The 22,347-nt window shown below is 37.5% G+C and overlaps 1 protein-coding gene across 1 annotated transcript in view; it reads left to right on the top strand.

The window, feature by feature from the left end:
• CAMKMT (calmodulin-lysine N-methyltransferase) overlaps positions 1-22,347 on the top strand; it is a 435,068-nt gene that overhangs the window by 360,668 nt on the left and 52,053 nt on the right. Inside the window, exons 4-7 of the mRNA XM_011935893.1 lie at positions 298-358; positions 2,303-2,357; positions 3,414-3,477; positions 11,295-11,361. Coding sequence (XP_011791283.1) covers positions 298-358; positions 2,303-2,357; positions 3,414-3,477; positions 11,295-11,361 — 247 coding nt within the window. The remainder of the gene's footprint in view (positions 1-297; positions 359-2,302; positions 2,358-3,413; positions 3,478-11,294; positions 11,362-22,347) is intronic.

Genomic DNA, 22,347 nt, shown 5'->3' with positions numbered 1-22,347 from the left:
ACCATCAAAATTTAACTTTTGATATTTGTGATTTTGGTTGTTGCTGTTTTGGCTGTCTTGTGATCAAAATCTAGTGTAATTTATTTAGGATATTTTTCTATTATCCTGGGGGAAAGAGTTATAAATCTCACCACTATAAAAATAACAACAATAAAAGACACTCATGACATTATTGTAAGTAATAACTATGTTGTTTGATTCAAGTTGAAATAGCTTGTACTGAACATTATTTTTAAAAGCCATTTCTTAAAAGAATAACTTCTATAATCAAAAGGTTTATCCTCTTGTGTTTTCTAGGTATCTGGCCATCTGAAGAGGTGTTGGCTTACTACTGCCTCAAGCACAATAATATATTCAGGTACAGAGCTGCACTTAAGATATTTTTTAGCCCATCACAGATATTGAATCAACATATTAAAAATTGCCATGATTACATTCTTCAAATTAAATTGTTAGAAAAAAATAAGAAAAAGAAAAAAGGAAAACAGAAAGGAAGAAAAGGAAAACAGAAAGAAAGGGGGAAAAGTTCACAGTGAACACATGTTACTTCTCAAATGAAATCTGAATCGCCTTGGGTACTAATATTGCACAGCAAGATTTTTGCTATATGTCAAAGGCTTTTGATTTCCACTCAAGGCATTTTATTTCACTTTGATTTGGGGGAAACAAAAGTGAAGCTCCAATCAATCCTTACTGATTGTGAAGGTCAAAAAAAAAAAAAAACAACAAAGACATTCTTTAAACTTCTGCCAGGGAAGTCACTATAGAATGTCTGATAAATAAATACCTCACAGCTATTATTTAAAGATGCCATCCCACCCTTGGTTTTAAAAGTATTTTTATATATCTAACAATATGTATTTGTGAACTATAAATTAGCATTATGGATTCATGCTACAGAAATAAGTGTTTTCAACTGTTAGTGTACATTACAGATCAAACCCATGGATGGAATTCAGGGAAAAAAAAAATCATTTGAAAATTCTGAAGATGTTTGGTAGACCCAGAAAATATAGGTTTTTCATTTTAATTATCATTTTATAGAAGTCATTCAATATATACTTCCTGAATAGCCCATTATGATTCCAGATAAGCCACTAGTGATCATAACCTGTGTTTTAACAGTATGTATTGACAAGATTGGGTCAGTAATATGTATTTTTTTAAGCTCTATGGGTCCATATTTACCAACCAGTCTATAATTGCTTTGAACAACCAAACACTCATTAAGTGTGTTTTGAAATATTAATGTCCTTGCTTGGCTCCTTCTCCTCCCTTTCCCCCTCTTCCCACCTCTCCCTCCCTTTTAATTTTGCTTTTTTTCTCCTCTTGAGGTAATAAACTTCCCAAACTGGGAAGAGGAAACAATCCTAAGAGTCTAAGCATATAAATAAGAACAGGGCAATTTTGAATGTGGGCTGCAGAGCTGCCCTGGAAGTCTGGCATTTGCTCATCTCGCTGTGCTTAAGCTTGACTGGAGCTCCAATCAGCGAGCAGTGGGCCAGGGCGAGAATGTCACACGTTGAGGGCTGATATTTAGGCACAAAGGGGAAGGTAAGTGCAGAGTGCCCCCCTAGACTGTCAGCTTTAACTCTGAGCTGCTCTACTTTTGAGCTGTGAAGTCAGAGCCCAGTCGTTATTTTAGCCTGGGTTTGCTGGATTAACCATATTATGTCCCTGCATTGTTTATTCACTGTGTTGTGTTGGGGTCAATTGTAATTTAAGTGTTAATTGCTAAATGCTCTTTGTGTAATTGTTCTTTATGGAGACTGTTCAGCTTTCCAAAATGTTTCAGTTTGTTTTAGAATTTTTTTTTAAATTCAGGAGTGCATCTATTTATTTTGTGTGTGTTGTGTGTATGTGTCTATAATATAGTTATATACACACTCATATATATTCTTCATTTACTTGTCTAACTGTTTTTGAAGGAATGAATGTGGATTAACAGTGTTATCCTTTCCTAACAATTATCTTTCGCTACTCTAGCTAGTTTAGTTCTAAAAGACAGTGCCATTGACAAGGGAAAAAAAGGGAACCTTCTCAGATTTTTCAGCTCAGCGGTGGTAATGTTGCAGTGAACACTAATGAGGGAACCCCCACTGATTTGCCTGCTTTGTGACTTTTCTATTTCATAATTATTTTTAAAACGCAAAACGACATGAGGTAGCCTAGTCATGTCTCTACAACTTCCTGGTAGCGCCGTTCTTACTGCAGATGGCAATTTGTTCTTGTAACATATATCTCTCTGTGACCATTTTCATCTAATTTGTATGGGTTCTACCATTTCTTTTCTCTCTTTCAGGGCCCTTGCTGTGTGTGAGCTAGGGGGTGGCATGACATGCTTGGCTGGGCTCATGGTAGGTCTTTTCTCCATTCCAATCCCATTCAGAGGGAGGAACAAAAGGAAAAATGTTCCAGGGCCTCCAACTGCTGGGTCAGAGAACCGTCAACAGCATCAGCTGCGGTCAAGCTGCCGGGTCTTGAGAGACCTTCTAGATTGACTTACTTTCGGATCATATTGATTTTATGGTTGCCTCGATGAGCAGAAACATTTTACCTCAGTGTAGTCAATATTGCTTGTTGTGACATTCCAGGCCTCGCACAGTCTTTCTTTGCCATAGCGAAAGCATTTTTTTTTTTTTTCAGATTATAGTCCCATTTGCTAAGATACAGGAATAGCCCGGCGAATCACAGTTGGAGCACCATGATATAGCTGCTAATGTTTTGCCTGCATTATTACACCAACAAACATGATCCAGAGCGCTCAGTAATTAGATTCTTTTGAATTAGATTGGCCATTCAGGAACGTTGTTCCCCATTCTCTGGGTTCTGAGTCATGTATTCAGGAGATATTATGTAGCAGCACAGTGCATTAGACAAGTTTTTATGTCTCTACAAATAAAAGCATATTGTTACACTGATTGGCATTTGACAAACCTGTCGCTCTTATACAATGTGTCGAGGTTACAGCCCAATGTGCGAGCATGTCAAAGCTCACAAAAAAATTACCCTCACAAAGCCATCTGCCTGCAATGCAAAGTTATATGAAGGGCATCAGGCAGTCAGACAGAAGCAAGCTGAAAGGCAGAGTGACAGCCTTGTATGATGGCTCTACTAGATAAACAGAAGCCCACAAATGAAAGCCTCTCAGAATACCATCATCCGCTGTCACAATGCAATTACCGAACAGAATGATAGCAAGATAGAGGCTCCCGCAAATGGAATGATAAAAGTATTGACTGATTTGATTGAATGATTAAAATAATGCAGACATAAAATGAAAAAAGATTGAAGATTGTTACAGAGAAATAGGTGAGGAAGCATGATACTGAAGGCTTGTCACTCCTGTCTTCACTTCCACACAGACAAGCATATTTGCTCATTGTTTGCTGTGCTCCCTTTTTTTTTTTCAGGTTGCTATTTCTGCAGATGTCAAAGAAGTTCTGTTAACTGATGGGAATGAAAAGGCCATCAGAAGTATCCTTATTCAGATAGAAAACGGGTTTGTTGTGCTCATTCCTTTTTCCCGGCTGAGTAACAATTGATATAAAGAAAGACAGCATGGGGTATTAAAAGAGAGCTTCCTCCCCCACATACATGATAAGTAATTAAGAAAAAGTAGAAATATATGAATTCCTTGCATACGACTCCGTGGGTTTTTTTCTTTCCATGGATTTTTATAGACATCTCTCATTAAAGGGGCCTATGTTTTGTGGACCTCCCGAGGCAAGAAGAAAATTTGTTTCATAATAATTTCCAAGCACTCTTGTTCTTTTATTTCCATTGGAATTTGCCAGTGTAAAATAAATTATTTGGTATTTATTGTATTTGGATATTGCTGGCAAATATTAACTTCCAGCTTCGTTTGTTATTACATTTTTGCACTTGATATTGTATGTACTGTGTAATATTGTGCCTGCTCTAATTGCTGAGGGGTTACCTATATCCCCTACTGGAAACAGCTGTTAGTTCTTCATTATTTCCTTTTATTTAGAATTTTATTTAGGATTATACATGCTATCTCTATTTTTCTGCTATGCTATTACAGTTCAAACTCCATTAGATTATGCGTTGCTAATATGTACACAGAGTTCATGAAAATTGAACTGTACTTTAAGAAAGTAAGCCTAATTTGTGGCTACTTTAGCAGTCGAGCTGATTTGTTCAGGGGCAGTTAACAGCCGTTAGAAACTGAGAGGAAAAGTGGAAGATATGTTTGCTTTGGATTTTTTTTTTTTTTTTTGGTGTGCCTTACATTTACATTATGAGGGAGACAATCTACTTATTTGAATTTTAAGCTCCTAAACTGCCAAAGCAGTTTTGATTTCTGTGGCATCTTACATACAATCTATTTCGGATTTTTTTTTTACTTCTGCCATATGATTTTTTGAAAATATGCAGCAGCTTCATCAAGCTGCTCAAATAGGAGAAAGGAGGTACGAGAAGCACAGTAGCTAATATCGTTCAGTAACACTTGTATGCTCTACCGAGCCCCACCCAGCTAATTGCCTGACAGACTTAAAAAAAAATTCAGGAAGGAAAAACAGCCAATCACAATCTTGGCCTTTCACACAAGGGAAAGAGATCACAAAAGGTGCTTCCTTTTTTAAAATGCAGGATTTTAATCACGTTCTTGAGACTGTCTCAAGTTTTTCAAAATATTCCTGAAGATGAGCGGATGTTGTTTCATTCACTCTGCTTTATTCTGAGTTATTTCATGCACGTATCCATGTATCATTTCACTGTGCTCCTCCTCCTTATGTCAGGGAATACAGAGCAAGAGGAAGCTCAGGTATGCCAGCTCAGCCCCAGCGCATTTTTAGAGGGTAGGGGGAGCAGGATTATTGGACAAGAGAAGATTATTTTAGCCACAGAAACTTTCAGCTTGGGCCCAGTAACCTAAGGTTTTTTTCAAGTCAGCAGGTGTCTTATTTAATAGCATCAGAAACCAATTAGAACTTTTATCAAACTATGGGAAACATCTGTAGTCAGTATGTAAATCTATTTGTTCTAAAATTATTATTGAGCTAAACTACAGAGCTTCCAAAGAAGGGAAGCAATGCTAATGTCATTAATTAACACACCTTAGCTTTAAACAACAAAGATGCCATGCCAGCTTTTGAAATCAGAGAGGAAATCTCAGATTCTGTATTCATTCTGCCGGCCTTTCAAAGAAATGACTGGTACAGCCCCCTCCCAAGAAAATGGATTTTTAACATTTGGTCCTCAGAAGCTCAGCCCTGAGAGTGCTTTATTGTGCTGGGTTTTACAATGGGTTTAATATAGCGGGGTGCCAAAGGGCAGGAGGGGAAGAACTTTACAAAGTAGATAAAGTAGGTCTTTTCAGGATGCAGACCAAAATTGGTAGTGTGTTTTATTTCATCTCTTAGGACTTTCCTGATGGAGTTCAGTTTTTACCATGCAGTTGTTAGAACATAGAACACTATGTTTGTGTGCCTTTTTCTGTTGTAACTAGATCTAATTTTTTTTAATTAAGAGAAAAAGCATGCATAAAGCCTTAAAATTGGCAATGTGTTTTCCCTGCTTTTAATACTAATGCTATTCTTGATTTGCTAACAGAGCTTACAATTGGTATTCGTTGTCATCTGTTTCACTGACTGAGGTTAATATGAATGATTTTTTTTTCTATTTGCGTGCCCACTTTCTGTAAGAATAACTAATTCACTGAATCACATACTATTGATGCATATAGATTGAAACAAACTTATTTAAAAATTACTGTTTATATCTTTCCTTTAAAATTTTAGGAAGCCTAAATTATATAGCAGTTGTACGATATTATTCAAAAATTACTTTCTAAAAAGTAAAAGTGGATGTCAACAAAAAAAGGGGGAGAAACATTGCCAGAAGCCAGAAAATCTCTTAGTAAAGCTGCTAATTATTCTTAATGGGCAAGATGAGCACATTAAGAAACAAATGAATACATCAGTGAAATGTAATTGAAAATCGACCTGGCAATGGCATATCACATCTGAGTATTGGCCTGTATATTATTCTTATCATTTTAAAAATTGTTTTTGTTGTTCTTGGCTTCTGTATTTAATGAATCCAACTGAATCTTCTTAGTCTTTTAAGCTTCTAAGATTCTGATTTTTACCTCTTAAAAATAGCATTTCGTGATATTTCCTTTTAATTTTATATTATTTCTATTTGTTTTAGTATGTGAGGCAATGAATGGATTGGTTCTGAATCTTTATATCACAGAAGCATGTCAACCAGTTTTGAGGTTATTTATAATTTCCCTAAAATGTATCAAATGGATTGCCTATGTCTTCTTGAGTTTTCCATCTTGATTCTGAAAAGCTAGATGTTGATCTGAGATTTATGAAATGGAGATGTCTGGAAAGATATTAAGACTTGAGGTAAAAATGAATTTTTTAAGTCACAAATATTTTCTTAGATTCATGGGTAGTTTTCCCTAAGGTCTTCTTGGTCTCCTTAAACTGCATTGCTGGGTCTATGAACCCAAAGCTCCCACACCTGAGAGCTGCTCTTCCCTACAGATACCATTTTATCTGTACCCCAAGAGAACAAAGGATAAATTAGAAGCGGGATCATTTCGTTTGTCCAGTTATGAAATTTATTCCAAAACAGTGTGAAACGTGTTCCTTTTCTTTTTCTTTCTTTCTTTTTTTTTTTTGGTAATGCCCCCTTAGTGTCAAGAAAGAAATCTTCAACAGCCCACATATAATAATTACTCCATAAAGTTTGTAGCTTATGATGACAATGACCTAGGAATAGGAGAGACACATGGTATACTGAGCTATTATTGATACTAAGCCTCTTCTAAATTATGATGAATAAAAGTAGAACTCCTGAAGGTGAGCAGCCCTCTCTGGCTACAATCACTAATGTGCCCAGCACAGGTGCCCTGCCTTAATAAACATCTAGCAGTTCTATGCAGAAGATTCCAATGTTTGTGACCCATTTCTCGGTAAGCATCTTATCCCCATAGTATGCACAGTGTGGGTCACAGATCTTGAACTTAGGATTCTCCAAAAATGGGTAAATCTCCTGTGCTTTTTAAAGGAGACACCCCTGGTTTAACATTATTTTTATTTAATAGAATCCCTGACTTGAGTAACTAATGAGTGAAGCTTCGTGTGGACTGTGCAGCCTGTACTATAGATGGTTGACAACGTGGAAATCCCGGGCCATCTTCCTGTGTCCAGGCTTCTTCTTCCAATGCCGGCTGTACTTGCATCTACTGATGAGTCATAAGTAAACTCTATGTGCCTCACATTGGGTAGCAACTCAACAAATATCTATTTTTGGAATTAAAATTAATTCAACCAATATTAATGGCATGTCATTACAGGTGCTAAAGATACAATAGTGAACAAGATAGGTCTAGTACCTATCCTTGTGGGACACAGATTTTGCCTTGGCTAGAATACATTTATACACATGAAGGGCAGAAGTCGTTTGATAACTTTGGTTATTTAAATTCTACAGTATAAATGTTCACATAATTAATTCTAACTTGTTTTTTTTTTCTTTTTTCTCCTTTTTGTGGAGAATGGGGTCTCAGGCAGTCTTGAACTTCTGGGCTCAAGCTATCCTCCTGCCTCCACCTCCCTAAGTGTTGGGATTACAGGTGTGAGCCACTGTGCCCGGTTCAGGTAATTAATTCTAAGCAACAGGGAAAGAAAATAAAGTGTAACCGCCAAACCTCATATTAGTTACTTTACCAGCCTCTTCATCCTACCAAAGCTTTTGCCTGAATTATACACTAAGGTAATGAATTGACATGAATTGGGCACCTACTATGTGCCAGGCCCATCATAGGTGATACTCCATTAAGCCTAACAAATAGGTATCATTATTTCTGTTTTAGAGATGGAGTTCAGAGAGATTAATTTACCCAAGGACACACAGCCACCAAGTATCAGAACCAGCACTAGAAGCCAGGTTCATTTGACTTCAAAGCTTATGTTTTTTCCACTTAAACCATTCTGGGTCACCAAAAGCTAAAATGATTTGGTGAACCTCATCTTGCATTTTCTTACCATGCTCTGGAAATAAAGGCCTCTCATCCACAAACATAACAATTGGCATTGCTAACAGAGTTTATAGTACCTCTATGGCATCTTCTCAATTTATGTGAGTAATAAGCACATTTTAGAATATTTTGCAGCCTTAAATTAGCAAATATTGCCACATTAAGCATTAAAAAGAAAAACCTTGAGAGATCAAAATGAATAGGGTTTATATTATAATCTCATAGTTTCCTACCCTCATTTTTGGTATTTTGGTATTCCAACGAAAATAAAGATAACATAAACCAAGAAAGTGGTGCTTTGTGAATCACAGTGTTATTATTTTTAAAATATTTTCTTGCTTAAAGAACATGACAACTCTCAACATGTATCTATAACTACTGGTAAATAATTGCTAATTGCAGGAGGAGGCTGATATTTTTAACAATATGATACATACATATGTATATAATTTGTTTGAATTACTATTATATAAAACTATTTTTTAAGAATAAAAATCAACTGAAACAAAATTGAAATGGAGCCCTACCTCTGAACAGGGCTTTATTTGAGAAGAAAACCTAGAGATAGAATTCCGGTTTCCTTTTAACCACAAACATATATCCTGTAGCTGTGGAAGTCCAGTTGCCTAGACAAGGGGATTGGAGGCAATTACTCTGTATTCATTTAATCAGAAATCACATTGAGGCTTTCTTTGCACCCAGTCCCTCCCACTGAAGTCCTCCAGAAGGTGGGTGCAGTTCAGAGAACACGATTTGGCCCGTTGTGTTGAACACTATCCTGGACATATTGACTCAATGTGATTGGATTTCCTTTATTACCCTGAGGTAACACAGAAGAATGATAAAATCTATTATTGGACACAGTGCCATCCAGAAGAACCATCAAAATCTGACCTAAAGTAAAGGGTGGGGAGCAGGAGATCTGAATTTATCTCTTAAGGTAATATTTTAAAACATTGTTGACGTTTTTTCTTCTCATGCTCATTTTAATATTTAGAAAAACCTCTTAAACCACAAAACATATTTCCTGTCCAGTTCTAAAAATAAAGCCGCCTAAAGACTGCTGTGGATTTTTTTTTATTTAAAAAATTGCTTCTAGAATATAAATACATATGTTTGCTTCAGCCTGACCACCTGGAGTCACAGGTTTATAAATTGTATAAAAGAATATAGTGTTAAGATGTTTACTAAAAATTATTAATAGGTTTTCTGAGTTATATAATTTAACTTCCCTGAGACTATTTTATAAAAAGTATTACCTCCACTAACAAAATAATATGTTTTGCTTGATAGATTAGTCATGTACTCATACGACTCTACAGGTGTACTGGGCACATTATGGCATGCGGTTGGATGCCATGGAAACTCTAAGGAGGGTGTGGCCAGAGTGTGGGGGAACTTAATCAAAAACAGTTGTCAGCTGACTCTTTACTAATTTTGTTCTTCTCAGAATAAAGATGTCAGCTGTCCTTTTCTGCAAGACATTTCATTTAGAAGACTTTCCTGAAATACTTTCTTCCTGAAATAGACAGAACTGTAGGCCGATGTGTCATTTTAGTTAATCAAAACAAGTAGGCAAATTAGTCTCTTTTATTTTTTTAATGAATGTAATTTAACGGTATTTAATTTGCATACAGGAAAGTTCACCCAGGAAAAAAAAAAGTCTGCATTATAGCACTTTTGTAAACCTCAACAAAGCCCTTCATTAGGAGACCTAATTGATTTTTCCTACCCACCGCTGGGGGAAGAAAGCTATCACAGTACCTGCTTATTCACTCAGAGAAGAAATGGGTGTGCCTGGTGGTTCAAGCAGAGATTTGAGTTAAAAAGTCCTGTGGCTCTGTTTTTGCAGGGAGATCTTGGTCAATGCTTGCTTTGAGCATTCGGGAAACCTGTTTTTCTGAGCAATAGGAGAACATCGCTTGTCTGCTTGGTGTCCTCCCCATGGGCCCAATTTAGTTCAGCTTGCAGCCTTCATTGGAATTATTTTATTTCTTGACTATTTAAACCTGCCTTATTCCAAAAGAGGGATTTTGAGGCTTCTTATCATGACACATAGAATATACCATATAAAATGAAGAGGAAAGTGAGGGCAGTTGGAAATTGGAAAGCCAGGAAAATATGATGAAGCCAGGAATAGGGGTCAGTAGAGAAAGTATACGTAACAGGGTCTCTTGTGGTTGTTAGAGTTAGGCCACACATTTGGCTCTGAGTTGCACAGGTGCTGGAGCAAAGAGAAAGAGAGGATCAACTCTAAGAGTTATAGTGCGGGGAAGTGGAAGCAACATCCCTTGATCTGCAGACCAGCTTTTGTTGGTGCTGAAACCTGACAATTTTTTCCGATGAGCCCTTGTAAATATGGCGCTGGGTGATGTAATGAACCAGCTCCTGAAAACATGTCTTCCATAAATATGGCTCTTTTGTACAAGTCCTTCCATGCCAAAGGCCATAGCGTAAGTCTGTAAAGACAGTTCTTCAGGGGACTTTTCACTGAACTGACTTTCTCCAGTAATTCATTTTCTCTCAAAGATTCTCTAAGATCTTCTCCATCTTTTTCTTCTCACTTCCTCCCAAGTCTCATTCTGCTGCTCCTCTCCACCCCTCCCTTGTAGCATTTAGGAGATTGGAAATACTTCACACTGGAAAGTCTCGGGAGACTGACATTGCCCTCCCTGCTGACAGAGAGGCTTGCTTTTGGACTCCTTGCCCTTTTAAGCAAGTAGGACATGGCACCTATGGGACAGTCATTTCCCATCAGCACTCATAACTCTGGGGCTTGCCATGATGATCCATCTCAGGTGATAAAATGCAGCCCAGGGAAGCGAAAGAGCTTGCCTGTGGCAAGTCAGCATCCTGCTTCCCACCCCACATGCAGCTCTTCTCCTTTCATGGTACTCATCCCATGCATGATAAAAAGAGCGGCCAGGCACAGTGGCTCACGCTTGCAATCCCAGTATTTTGGGAAGCTGAGACAGGTAGATTACCTGAGGTCAGGAGTTTGAGACCAGCCTGGCCAACATGGTGAAGCCCCATCTCTCTAAAAATAGAAAAAGTAGCTGGGTGTGGTGACTCATGCCTGTAGTTCCAGCTACTAGGGAGGCTGAGGTGGGAGGATTACTTGAACCCAGGAGGTAGAGGGTGCAGTGAGCCAACATCACGCCACTACACTCCAGCCTGGGCAACAGAGCGAGATAACAGTTTCTGGACCTTTTTTTTTTTTTTTCGGTCAGTTCACAATCACTGCAGACATTTTCTTAACTGTGTCCTGTAGATGTGCAAGACATCATCACAAGGAATCAGAAGGCTGATGTTTTTAAGACCCAGAAAATATCAAGCTGGTAAGATACCTTTCTGCATTAAAAAAACTCTCATTGAAATTGTTTTTCTTGATATGGATGGTTATTAAAAATAATAACAGCTAACATTTATTGAGCACTTACTGTGTGTCAGGCACTGTTTTAAGCACTTTACAAGTATTATCTCATTTAATGCTCGCTGGAATACTATGAGGCAGACAAACACTCTCATTATCTCCAATTAAGAGATGAGAAAACAAGATAAGTATATTAAACACTGGGTAGGGGATGATTTATGATTAGACAGTATGAGGTTGGGAGAAGCCAGGCCCGGGAACTCCTTAAATGGCTCCCTTCCAGTGAGTCTCAGCCTAGGAGCAGTTTTGTCCCCAAGGGGACTTTTGGTATTCCCTGGAGACATTTTTTGTTGTTGTCATGACTTGGTAGGAGAGCGGGGAGTGTTGCTACTGGCATCTAGTGGTAGAGACCAGGGATTCCACTGAACATCCTATGTTGCATAGGACGCCCCCATACAACAAAGAAACATCTGGCCCAGAATGTCAATAGTGCCAACATTGAGAAACCCTGTTCTGTTCCATGATTTTAAAATAGTCTAGGTGTCCATTCCTTTTTACGTTCTGTTAATTCTTATACAAACTAGGGGGAATGCTTGCTCTTAACCAAAGCAATGGTGTGTACTGTGATGCTACATTTTATTTTTGCCCTGTTGGTAATGGATCTAGAGAAGTGAGTAATCATTTCATAGTTTTCACATGAAATATCTGTATTTCTGTGTTTTTTCTCATTCATTTAACCGCAGACTTTATTAGAATAACTCCATGTTAAATTAATTGTTTTCTTTATTACTGTGAAACTGTCATCCTTTGGCAGTTTGAATTTTCCCTATTGTGAAGACGCTTTCCCACCCCAACTTCCCAGTTTGATTTTTTTTATTAGTTATATAAGCTATTCATTAACAGACAAGGCCTACAGACTTATTTCTCTTGGACACACCCATGGTACAGCCCTGGCGGCCAGTGGTCTAGATGTGCTGGCCTCGGACACGAAAATAGCTACAATGCTTAAAAACCAAAGTGACGACACATATTGGTGTGAGGCTATGGAATAGCAATAATTTTTTTCTCTTATATTAATTGGTGAATGTAATGAAGTGTCCATATATGTATTTTTAAATCCTGCTTAAAATGTTGGGAGTAAGCTGGTGGCACAGGGGACAGCATATTCTGTGTTTCTCATATAAATGAACAAACCACTTCTGTTTCCCAGAAAACCTGGGGTAGGTTGAGAGAAAGAGAACGGGTCTGCCGTTACCTGTGGGGTCCCCGTTGTTAGGACAGCCTTTCCTTCACAGTGCAGACGGCCTTATCCTTCTGGAGAGGACTTCATTTTTGGACCTGATTTTCAACCTGGTCTTTTAGTTATCAATCAAAAGTGCATTTTCTGTGTTGTCCTCATTTACATTTATTTAATGTTTAAGGTCATTTGTGACCATTTGAGTGTATTTCAGCATATGGAATCAGGGAATAATAGATTTCAGCTTCATGCTGTGAAGAGAGATTGTGTTTTTAGAAGACATAATGTTGTTTACTGGGTGTTAATAATCACTAATTAATAAACATATCTAGACTTCTAAAATGTTGCATTTTGAGGAATAAAAATGTCAAGTGTTAAACTTATGGAGTGCAATAGTATTTTCTGTCATCTCTTCATAAAATAATTAAGTTACATAAAGAAGCAAAATGTCGTTGTTCAACAAAGGACATATCCCAAATGCTTAATACATGGCCTTTGTTTCTATTTTTCTGTTCTCAAAACTGCTATTTCTAGATATATTGTTCTGATATGTACCTGAACATATAGACTATATGACAATAATAGTCATATAGAAATTTCCAAGATGAGGGTGAGTTTTTTTTCCCATCTTTATCTCATACTAGTTGCAGTCCGTTTCTTTTCTTTTGACCCCTGCAAGCATTTTGTTCAAAGTCTACCAAAGCACTTTCTAGAGAACAGATAGAGTTAGTCCTTGAAATGCCTTGATCTTATATTAAGGAGCAACTTGATCAGTTAACTGTCAAGAAGCTAAGAGAAATGGCCAGCCACTGATGTAATAGTCAGTATTCTCCCTCCATCCACTGCCTTCCCACCCATAACCAGTACAATGTGATGAAAGTATTCGTTCCATGAGAGAAGAAATAAAAGGAAGCCATTCACAAAAGCGCTAAGATAGAGTTCAATACTCTTTTTTAGTGCCTCAATGCATATGCAGAATTTCTCCTCCAAAGTGGAGGTGTGGAATAACAGTAGCGACAGATAACTAAGAGGTATTTACTATAGCTATAAAGCCCACACGTGAGTCAAATATTTCTGCTATTAAAAAGCACTTCAAAGCTTGACATGAAGTTTGTAACAGCTGAATGTCTCTTATGACTTCATTTGCAAAGATGTATAAGCTGAAAGGAAAGTCGTGATATGAGAACTATGAGCCTAAGAAATGGTATATAGATTAAAAAAAAAAAAGCTGCCCAGAAATTTGACTGCCATCCAAGCTCCTGTTCCCACTATTCCGATGATGTTCTCCATAACTATCAGCATTTCTCCTACTACTGACCTCTTCCTACCTCTTACACAGGGGCAGACCCAGGTTGTGTGGGGCCTGAAACTTATTTTGAGGGCCCACTTAAGAAGAATGAATTCTATTATACCTTACTTTGATAAATTTTACAGAAATATATGACCATGTGAACACATTACTAGGGCTCTTCCAAGGGCCTTGGAAGAGGCCTTGCAAGAGGCCCTGATGCTGAACCTTCATTAGCTTCACAGTGAATCCACCTCTGCTCTCATAAGCACCACCATCCTTGCCTAGAGTAACTCTTCTCTTAGCTACCAAACTTTCCTGCTCCCTCTATCTATTTTAATCATTGTCTGATTGTAGCAAAATGTGAAAGACGTGTTGGTGAAAGTCTGGAAGCCTTAGCCCTGGCTGAATCTAAGATCCACTTATATGAAGCATTATATTCATTACTTTTCAGCTTAATACAGTTATTTGGTTTATTTGTTGTCCATCCATGCAGCCAGCCATTCACTTAACAAATATGCCCAAAGTACTCTGCTTTTGAGAATATAAATATGCAGTTATCAAAAATAATTCTTGAACAAAGGAAACCATGCTACTAAATATAGCTAGAGATTGATGAAAGAGCAAGGATATTTACAGTATCTCAATTGTTGGGTTTATCTAAAGCCGTCTTCAAAATTGTGACTGTTTAACAAAGAACCATTTGGAGCTTTTGACGTCTACGTATTTCTAGTTCTTCCAGAATTAGTGAATAGCGTCATTCTCTGGTTAATATTAGTTGAGAGTTACTAAAAAATGTATTAAATTTACCCTGCTGTGATGATGAAAGTAAGTTTCACTTAAGAGTGTATGTATCTTTGTGTGAAAGTTGCTAGTGAATTCAGGTTTATGACCTTTATTATTCTTTGATAAACCGTGAATTTTAGTAAACTATGGAACTTACGTTAAGACTTTTTTTATAACCCAAACTTTACCTTTATGTAGGCCCTCAAGATTGGTTTTTGGTCGCATTGCCCTATTGCTTTTTAAAGATTTATACCTCCTCTGAGACTCAGTTTCCTTTAGAGGTTAAAATGGGGATGTGGAAAATGATTTTTGAAAGGTACGTTCCAACCAAGTGGAATCCAGTGGCCGATTTTCCTGGGCCTTCTGCAGTCTGCCCTTGTATCCACATCTCATCTAGCTGCCGCCTCCTCTTTTGGTCACCCAGGCCTCCTCGCTTGCCTCTGACAGATATGATCTCTCCATCTCTCGTCTTTGCCATTCTTGTTTCCCTCCTCTTCTCCATCTAAATCCTTCCTTCTAGGATGGCTCCACTACCATTTTCCCCCTGCCTTCTCAGACTATCTCAGCCTACCCTAATCTTTTTAATTTCTGCTACCCTTAGAACATTGAACACAGTTGAATATGGCATAGTCTCTTATTGTTCAAAACATATTGGCTTTGTTTCCATGTCCACTGGTTTATCAACTTGTTGACAAATATTTTGATCACCTTCTGTTTGCCAAGTCCCATTAAAGATGCTAGAGATGGAGTGGTAAACAAGATGGGAAAGGCCATGCCTTCTTGGAGTTTATTTCCTAGGGAGGGAAACAGATCGTTTTCTTGAAGGCAAGAATTCTGCTTAGTATATTTTTGTACTCCCTGAAGCAATTAGTACACTTTATCCTTGGTATATGAAAGCTTTTAAAATTGGTATTTAGAGAACATTTTGAAAGACATGAATCCATAAGGCTTATGGAACCAAACCATTTTTAGTAGAGGAAAGTCAAGCTCTAGAGAATCAGACATCTGTTTCTACATCAGATAGCTGACTTTCATTTCAGTGTTGGCCTCTTCTCAGGCATGCACATGTAGTGTCTGTAGACAAACTGACAGTGTGAATAGGCATTTATCTGTTCTTTGTCAGGTTGAAGAGGAAGGTTAGTAGAAGGTAACTGAGATAAGGAAGCTGAGGGCTCTCTTTAAGAAACTTCCTGATAAAATATACCTGTTAGTGAATTTTGCTAGAATTATAGTAACAGAATCCTGAAGACTGCTGAGAATTCTAGAGATGCCATACTCCTGTTTCCTTCTGTTGCTATCTTGGCTATGACAAAATGAAATTATCATGTGTACTTTCTGTTACTAACATAACACTGTTGATTTGCTTAACAAGTTTATAGACGGGCTCATATCCCTACTATTTAGTGTTTTGCACTGAAGACACCAACTCTCATAAGATTAGCCAGTTTCAGCTATTTTGATAGAGTTATCCTTTTTGTATTAAAATGAGCCAGATTTTAAAATAGGAGGATGCTGTATTTTTAGGGACCCTCTTAAACTACAGTCAATTAAAAATTAAGGCCTTTTATTTTAGAATAACATTGTATTGATTCTTTGGATTTGCCCACTTCTGTTTTTTACCAAGGTCAAAATCTCACTACCAAAAATAGGCCAGGTTCTGTATGCAAGTCAGACTACTGTATTCTCTGTGAAAATGTCTTCTGGTTTTAAGAGAGAAATCCTTCTGCCTTCCCAGAATTGTATATCACAGAAGTTACATATCAATAAAAATATTTTTATTTTCAAAGGAGTTCTTCACTAAAAAATAGAGCCATTTAAAAAAAATTTTTTAGAGGTTGGTCACATGATAAATCATTATTAAACAATCATTTATTTTTTGCCTTAATAATGGACATTAGTTTGTTTTTGATATTTTGCTATTATAAACAATGCTGCAGTGAGACACATCTTTACATAAATTATACATTTGCAAGTGTGTCTATACAACAAATTTTCAGAAGTGGATTGCGTCAATTTGTACAACCCTACCAAACTGCATAATTTTTGTCAGTATAACTTTGTAATATATTTTCTTTTTTTTTTTTTTTTGAGGCGGAGTCTCGCTCTGTCGCCCGGACTGGAGTGCAGTGGCCGGATCTCAGCTCACTGCAAGCTCCGCCTCCCGGGTTTACGCCATTCTCCTGCCTCAGCCTCCGGAGTAGCTGGGACTACAGGCGCCCGCCACCTCGCCCGGCTAGTTTTTTTTTTGTATTTTTAGTAGAGACGGGGTTTCACCGTGTTAGCCAGGATGGTCTCGATCTCCTGACCTCGTGATCCGCCCGTCTCGGCCTCCCAAAGTGCTGGGATTACAGGCTTGAGCCACCGCGCCCGGCCTGTAATATATTTTCATATTTCATATTTACTAAGACAATATTTAACAAACTTGGAGTCTCTCTATGCAAGAACAGGTGTTCTCTTTTTAAGTTTTTTAAAGTGTTTCACCAGCATTTTTATTTCTCTTAAGTTTATTTTTAGAGACTTTTTATTGGTCTTACAAATAAGATTTTTTCTTTCATTATATTTTCTACTTCCATTATATTTTACTATGGGGTTTGGTATAGTAAATGTTTAGTCACCTCAGTGGGTTATTGTTTTGAATATTTTGCAGGTTTATCCTCTTGAGTTTTCCAAGCAAACGATCACATCATCTGCAAATGATGACAACTGTAACTGCTTTCTAATTCTCATACCTCCTTTTTCTGTCTCTTGTGTAATTTTGTTGGATAAAAATTTCCACAATGATTATTAAATAATAGGCATCTTTAAGTCTGACTTTGTTGGGAATCTACTAAATTTTCACCCCATTAAGTACGCATTAGCTTTTGAATTGAGATATATATGATATTTTTTATCTTCTTAAAATTTCTTAAGAGATGTTATCATAAGTAAATATGGAAATTTAGCAGATATCTTTTCAGCATCTATGGAGATGTTCAAATTGCTTTCCCTATTTTATTTATAACTATGACAAATTATATCAACAGGTTTCCTAATATTAAAACATCTCTGCATTTCTAGTAGTTACTTGGTCACAGTGTTTTAATTCTTCTTTTAATATGCTTCTGTGTTCTAACAACAAATTATCTGAGATTTTTAAAAATTACAACTTTATTGAGATATAATTCACTTACTATACAAGTCACCCACTGAAAGCATATATAATTAAATGGCTTTTAGTATATACACAGAGTTGTGCAAGCATCACAATCATTTTAGGGTATTTTCATCACCCCCAAAAGAAAGCTCATACTTGGCAGATGTGCTGGCTCATACCTATAATCTTAGCACTTTGGGTTGCCAATGTGGGAGAATTGCTTGAGCCCAGGAGTTTGAGATCAGCCTGGGTAACATAGTGAAACCCCATGTATTGAAAAGAAAAGAAGAGGAGAGGAGAGGGCGGGGGAGGGGAGGGGAGGGCCTCATACTCATCCCCCTTTCTCACTCCTCCTTCCTTCCAGGGTTAGGCAACCACTAATCTATGTTCTGTTGCTATGCCTTTGCTTATTCTGGACATTTCACATAAATGGAACTGTATAATATATGGTCTTTCCCATCTGGAATCTGTCGCTTAAAATAGTGTTTTTAAGGTTATTCATGTATAGCATGTATCAGGACATTTGTCATTTTTAGTACTGTCCCATTGTATGGATAGACCACACTTTATCCATTCATCAGCTGATGGACATTTGAGATGTTTCCTTTTTCTTTTTCTTTCTTTTTTTTTTTTTTTTTTTTGCTATTCTTTTTAATGCTGCTATGAACATTTGTGTACACATTTTTGGGACAAGTTTCATTTCTCTTGGGTTTATATGGTCACATGGTAACTCTATATTTAACCTTTTGAAGACCTGACAGACTATTTTTCAAAGTGGCTGAACCACTTTAAATTTTCTACCAAAAAGTATATGATGTTTTCTGAGCTGTTTACATTGATATTCATCAGTAAAATTGGTCCAGAATTTTCTTTATTGTGCAAACTTGTCCGATTTTAAATAGCATTGACGTGATAGCTATTTAAAATAATTTGGAAGTTTTTCTTATCTTTTGAACCACCTCTTAGTGGGTTGCCCTACACTAGATCATAATTCTAGACAGAACAATTTTTACCTCATTATTTTGTATATGATATTTGGAGATACAGTGGCAAGAAAGAATAAAATTACATTAAAAAATGCACTACACTGGGAAGTATGTAAGTTTGAAACATAAAAAAGGAAGAAAAATGAAAACACCAAAAAGCAATAAATAATTTTGTAATTTCATCTGAGACAGTATATAATGGTAATTTCTAGTCCATTCATTCTAATATTTGTTTTGCAACTATGTAAGTTAATCAGCTGTCATAGGATCAGAGATACTTGAAATGGAAAATACAGTTAGTAAAATAATTAGTACCTTTCATTTCAAGGTCTTGAAACCCTTTCTAGTCCTCTTTAACCAGTGTAGAATATACTGGTCCCCAACATGAAGGGGGTCTGAATGTTAGGAAACTATCCCTCTTTTGGACTCTGAAATAAGTTCATTGCCGCTAAATTCCAAACGAAAACACAGAGCTGGGATCAGTTTTAAAGTCAGTCCAGAAAAATATAAGTGATACGCTGTAATAACAGGTCTCAAACTTTGTTCACAGAATCATTTGTATAGCTTCTTATGACACACATTCTTGAGCCCCACACCCTGAGAGACTGAGGTGGGCCTGGGGTTTTGCATTTCTAACAGGTAACTCTGATGTCTGGTCTGGAGCCCTCACATGGGAACCACCAAACTAGAGTTCTCTCTGATATTTTCTCATTCAATTCTGCAGTGTTCCATAGATTTAAAGTTGTTCAAATTTTCTTGCCGGGCATGGTAGCTCATGCCTGTAATCCCAGCACTTTGGGAGGCCGAGGTGGGTGGATCACAAGGTCAGGAGTTCGGGACCAGCCTGGCCAAAATGGTGAAACCCCGCCTCTACTAAAAATAGAAAAATTAGCCAGGCGTGGTGGCGGGCACCTGTAATCCCAGCTACTTGGGAGGCTGAGGCAGGAGAATTGCTTGAACCCGGGAGGTGGAGGTTGCAGTGAGCTGAGATCGCACCACTGCACTCCAGCCTGGGTGACAGAGCAAAACTCCATCTCAAAATAAATATATAAAATAAATAATAAAGTTGTTCAGATTTCCATTCAGTAAAGCCACTTCTATTCACTGTATTTTCTTGCTTATTTTATTAGATGTTATGCACTTACAAAGAAAGGAAAGGACCCGACTTAAAGTCAGCTCTCAGATCAGCATTTCCATCTCTTCCTGATTCGATCTTGGGAGACTGTGTGCTTCCAGGAATGTATCAATTTCCTCTAGATTTTCTAATTTGTATGCATAGGGTTGTTCACAGTAGTCTCTGAGGATCTTTTATATTTCTGTGGGATCAGTTGTAATGCCACCTTTGTAAAAGGTGACCTTTGTAATGTCATCTTTGTAAAAGATCCAGAGATCTTTTACCTCCTTGGTTAGCTGTATTCCTAGGTATTTCATTTTCTTTGTAGCTAATTTAAGTGGGATTGTGTTCCTGATTTCACTCTCAGCCTGGACATTGTGTAAAGAAATGCTACTGATTGTTGTACATTGATTTTGTATCTTGAAACTTTACTAAAGTCATTTATCAATTCTAGGAGCCTTTTGGCAGAGTCTTTAGGATTTTCTAAGTATAGAAACATATCAACAGCAAAGAGAGATAGTTTGACTTTTTATTTGGATACCTTTTATTTCTTTCTCTTTGCTAATTGTTCTGCTTAAGACTTCTAGTACTGTATTGAATAGGAGTGGTGAGACTGGGCATCCTTGTCTTGTTCCAGTTCTCAAGGGAAATGGTTTGAGCTTTTGCCCATTCAGGATGATGTTGGCTGTGGGTTTGTCAGAGATGGCTTTTGTTATTTTGAGGTATGTTCCTTCTACGCTTGGTCTGTTGAGGTTTTTTATCATGAAGGGATGTTGGAGTTTATGAAAAACTTTCTCTGCATCTATTGAGATGGTCATACGGTTTTTGCTTTTGATTCTGTTTATGTGGTGAACCACATTTATTGATTTACATATGTTCATTTGTTTTTTAGAGACAGGGTTTCACTCTCACCCAGGCTGGAGTGCAGTGGTGTGACCATGGCTCACAGCAGCCTCAACCTCTTGGGGTCAAGCAATCCTCCTTCCTCAGCCTCCCAAGTAGATGGGACTATAGGTGTGTGCCACCACACCAGGCTATTTTTTTATTTTATTTTATTTTTTGTAGAGACAGGGTCTAATTTTGCTGCCCAGGCTGGTCTTGAACTCATGGACTCAAGAAATTCTCCTGCCTCGGCCTCCCAAAGTGCTGGGATTACAGGTGTGACCCAGTGCACCCCGCTGTTTTGTGTATGTTGCACCAGCCTTGCATCCCAGGAATAAAGCCTACTCAATCATGGGGTATTAACTTTTTGATGTGCTGCTAGATTCAATTTGCTAGTATTTTGTTGAGGATTTCTGTGTCTATGGTCATGAGGGATATTGGTCTGAAGTTTCCTTTGATCATTGTGTCTTCGCCAGAGATTGGTATCAGGCTGATGCTGGCTTCATAGAATAAGTTAGGGAGGAGCCCTCCTCCTCAATTTTTTGGAATAGTTTCAGTTGGATTGGTATCAGTTCTTCTTTGCATGTCTGGTAGAATTCAGCTGTGAATTCATCTGGTCTAGGGCTTTTTTTGGTTGTAGGTTATTACTGACTTAATTTCAGAAGTTGATATTGGTCTTTTCAGGGTTTCCATCTCTTCCTGATTCGATCTTGGGAGACTGTGTGCTTCCAGGAATGTATCCATTTCCTCTAGATTTTCTAATTTGTATGCATAGGGTTGTTCACAGTAGTCTCTGAAAATCTTTTATATTTCTGTGGGATCAGTTGTAATGTCACCTTTGTCGTTTCTGATTATGCTTATTTGAATCTTTTATTTTTCTTTGTTAAGATAGCTAGGGGGTCTATTTTTTTTTTATTTTTTTTTGAGAACCAACTCTTGGTTTCATTGATCTTTTGTATGGATTTTCTATTTCTTAATCTGGGTGGTGGTTACAAGGATGTTTGCCTGATAATAATTAAGGCATGTATTTATTCCATGTGGTTTACTGTGTCTTATTTCACAATACAACATGTCTTTTGTTTTTTTTAAAAAAAAAGCCATTTCAGTAGTTTCGGAGAGAGAAAAAGAGGTAGCCCTGACCTGAATGAGAGTGGAAAATGGTGGGCAAATATGGGGTCATTCCAGGGAAGTGACTGTATGTAGAATGTAAAATAGAGGCAGAGTAAGAGATAGCCATTTGGAAATTTACATTTGAGGTGGCAGTAGAACAGATATGTGATGGTAACTACTAGAGGTTACAAATAAAAGTTCAAATCTCAGAAAAATATTGTGCTAGAAGATTTGGAGATCAAAAGCAAGTGATCAGAACATAACTATGGGAATTGGAAAGTCAGAAGAGAAGATGGCCAAGGACAGACTCTTAAAAAATGTCTGTGTGTCAGGAGCAGTAAAAAGAGCCAGAAAGGGATACTAAGACGGGACTGGAGAGCGAGGTTGATGGCTTGGGGTGGTATGGTATAATACC

This window comes from Colobus angolensis, unplaced genomic scaffold, assembly GCF_000951035.1.
Source record: "Colobus angolensis palliatus isolate OR3802 unplaced genomic scaffold, Cang.pa_1.0 Scaffold15, whole genome shotgun sequence".
NCBI lineage: Eukaryota > Metazoa > Chordata > Mammalia > Primates > Cercopithecidae > Colobus > Colobus angolensis.
Note: the sequence above shows the minus strand (reverse complement) of the source record. Positions and strands in the feature narration are given on the sequence as shown.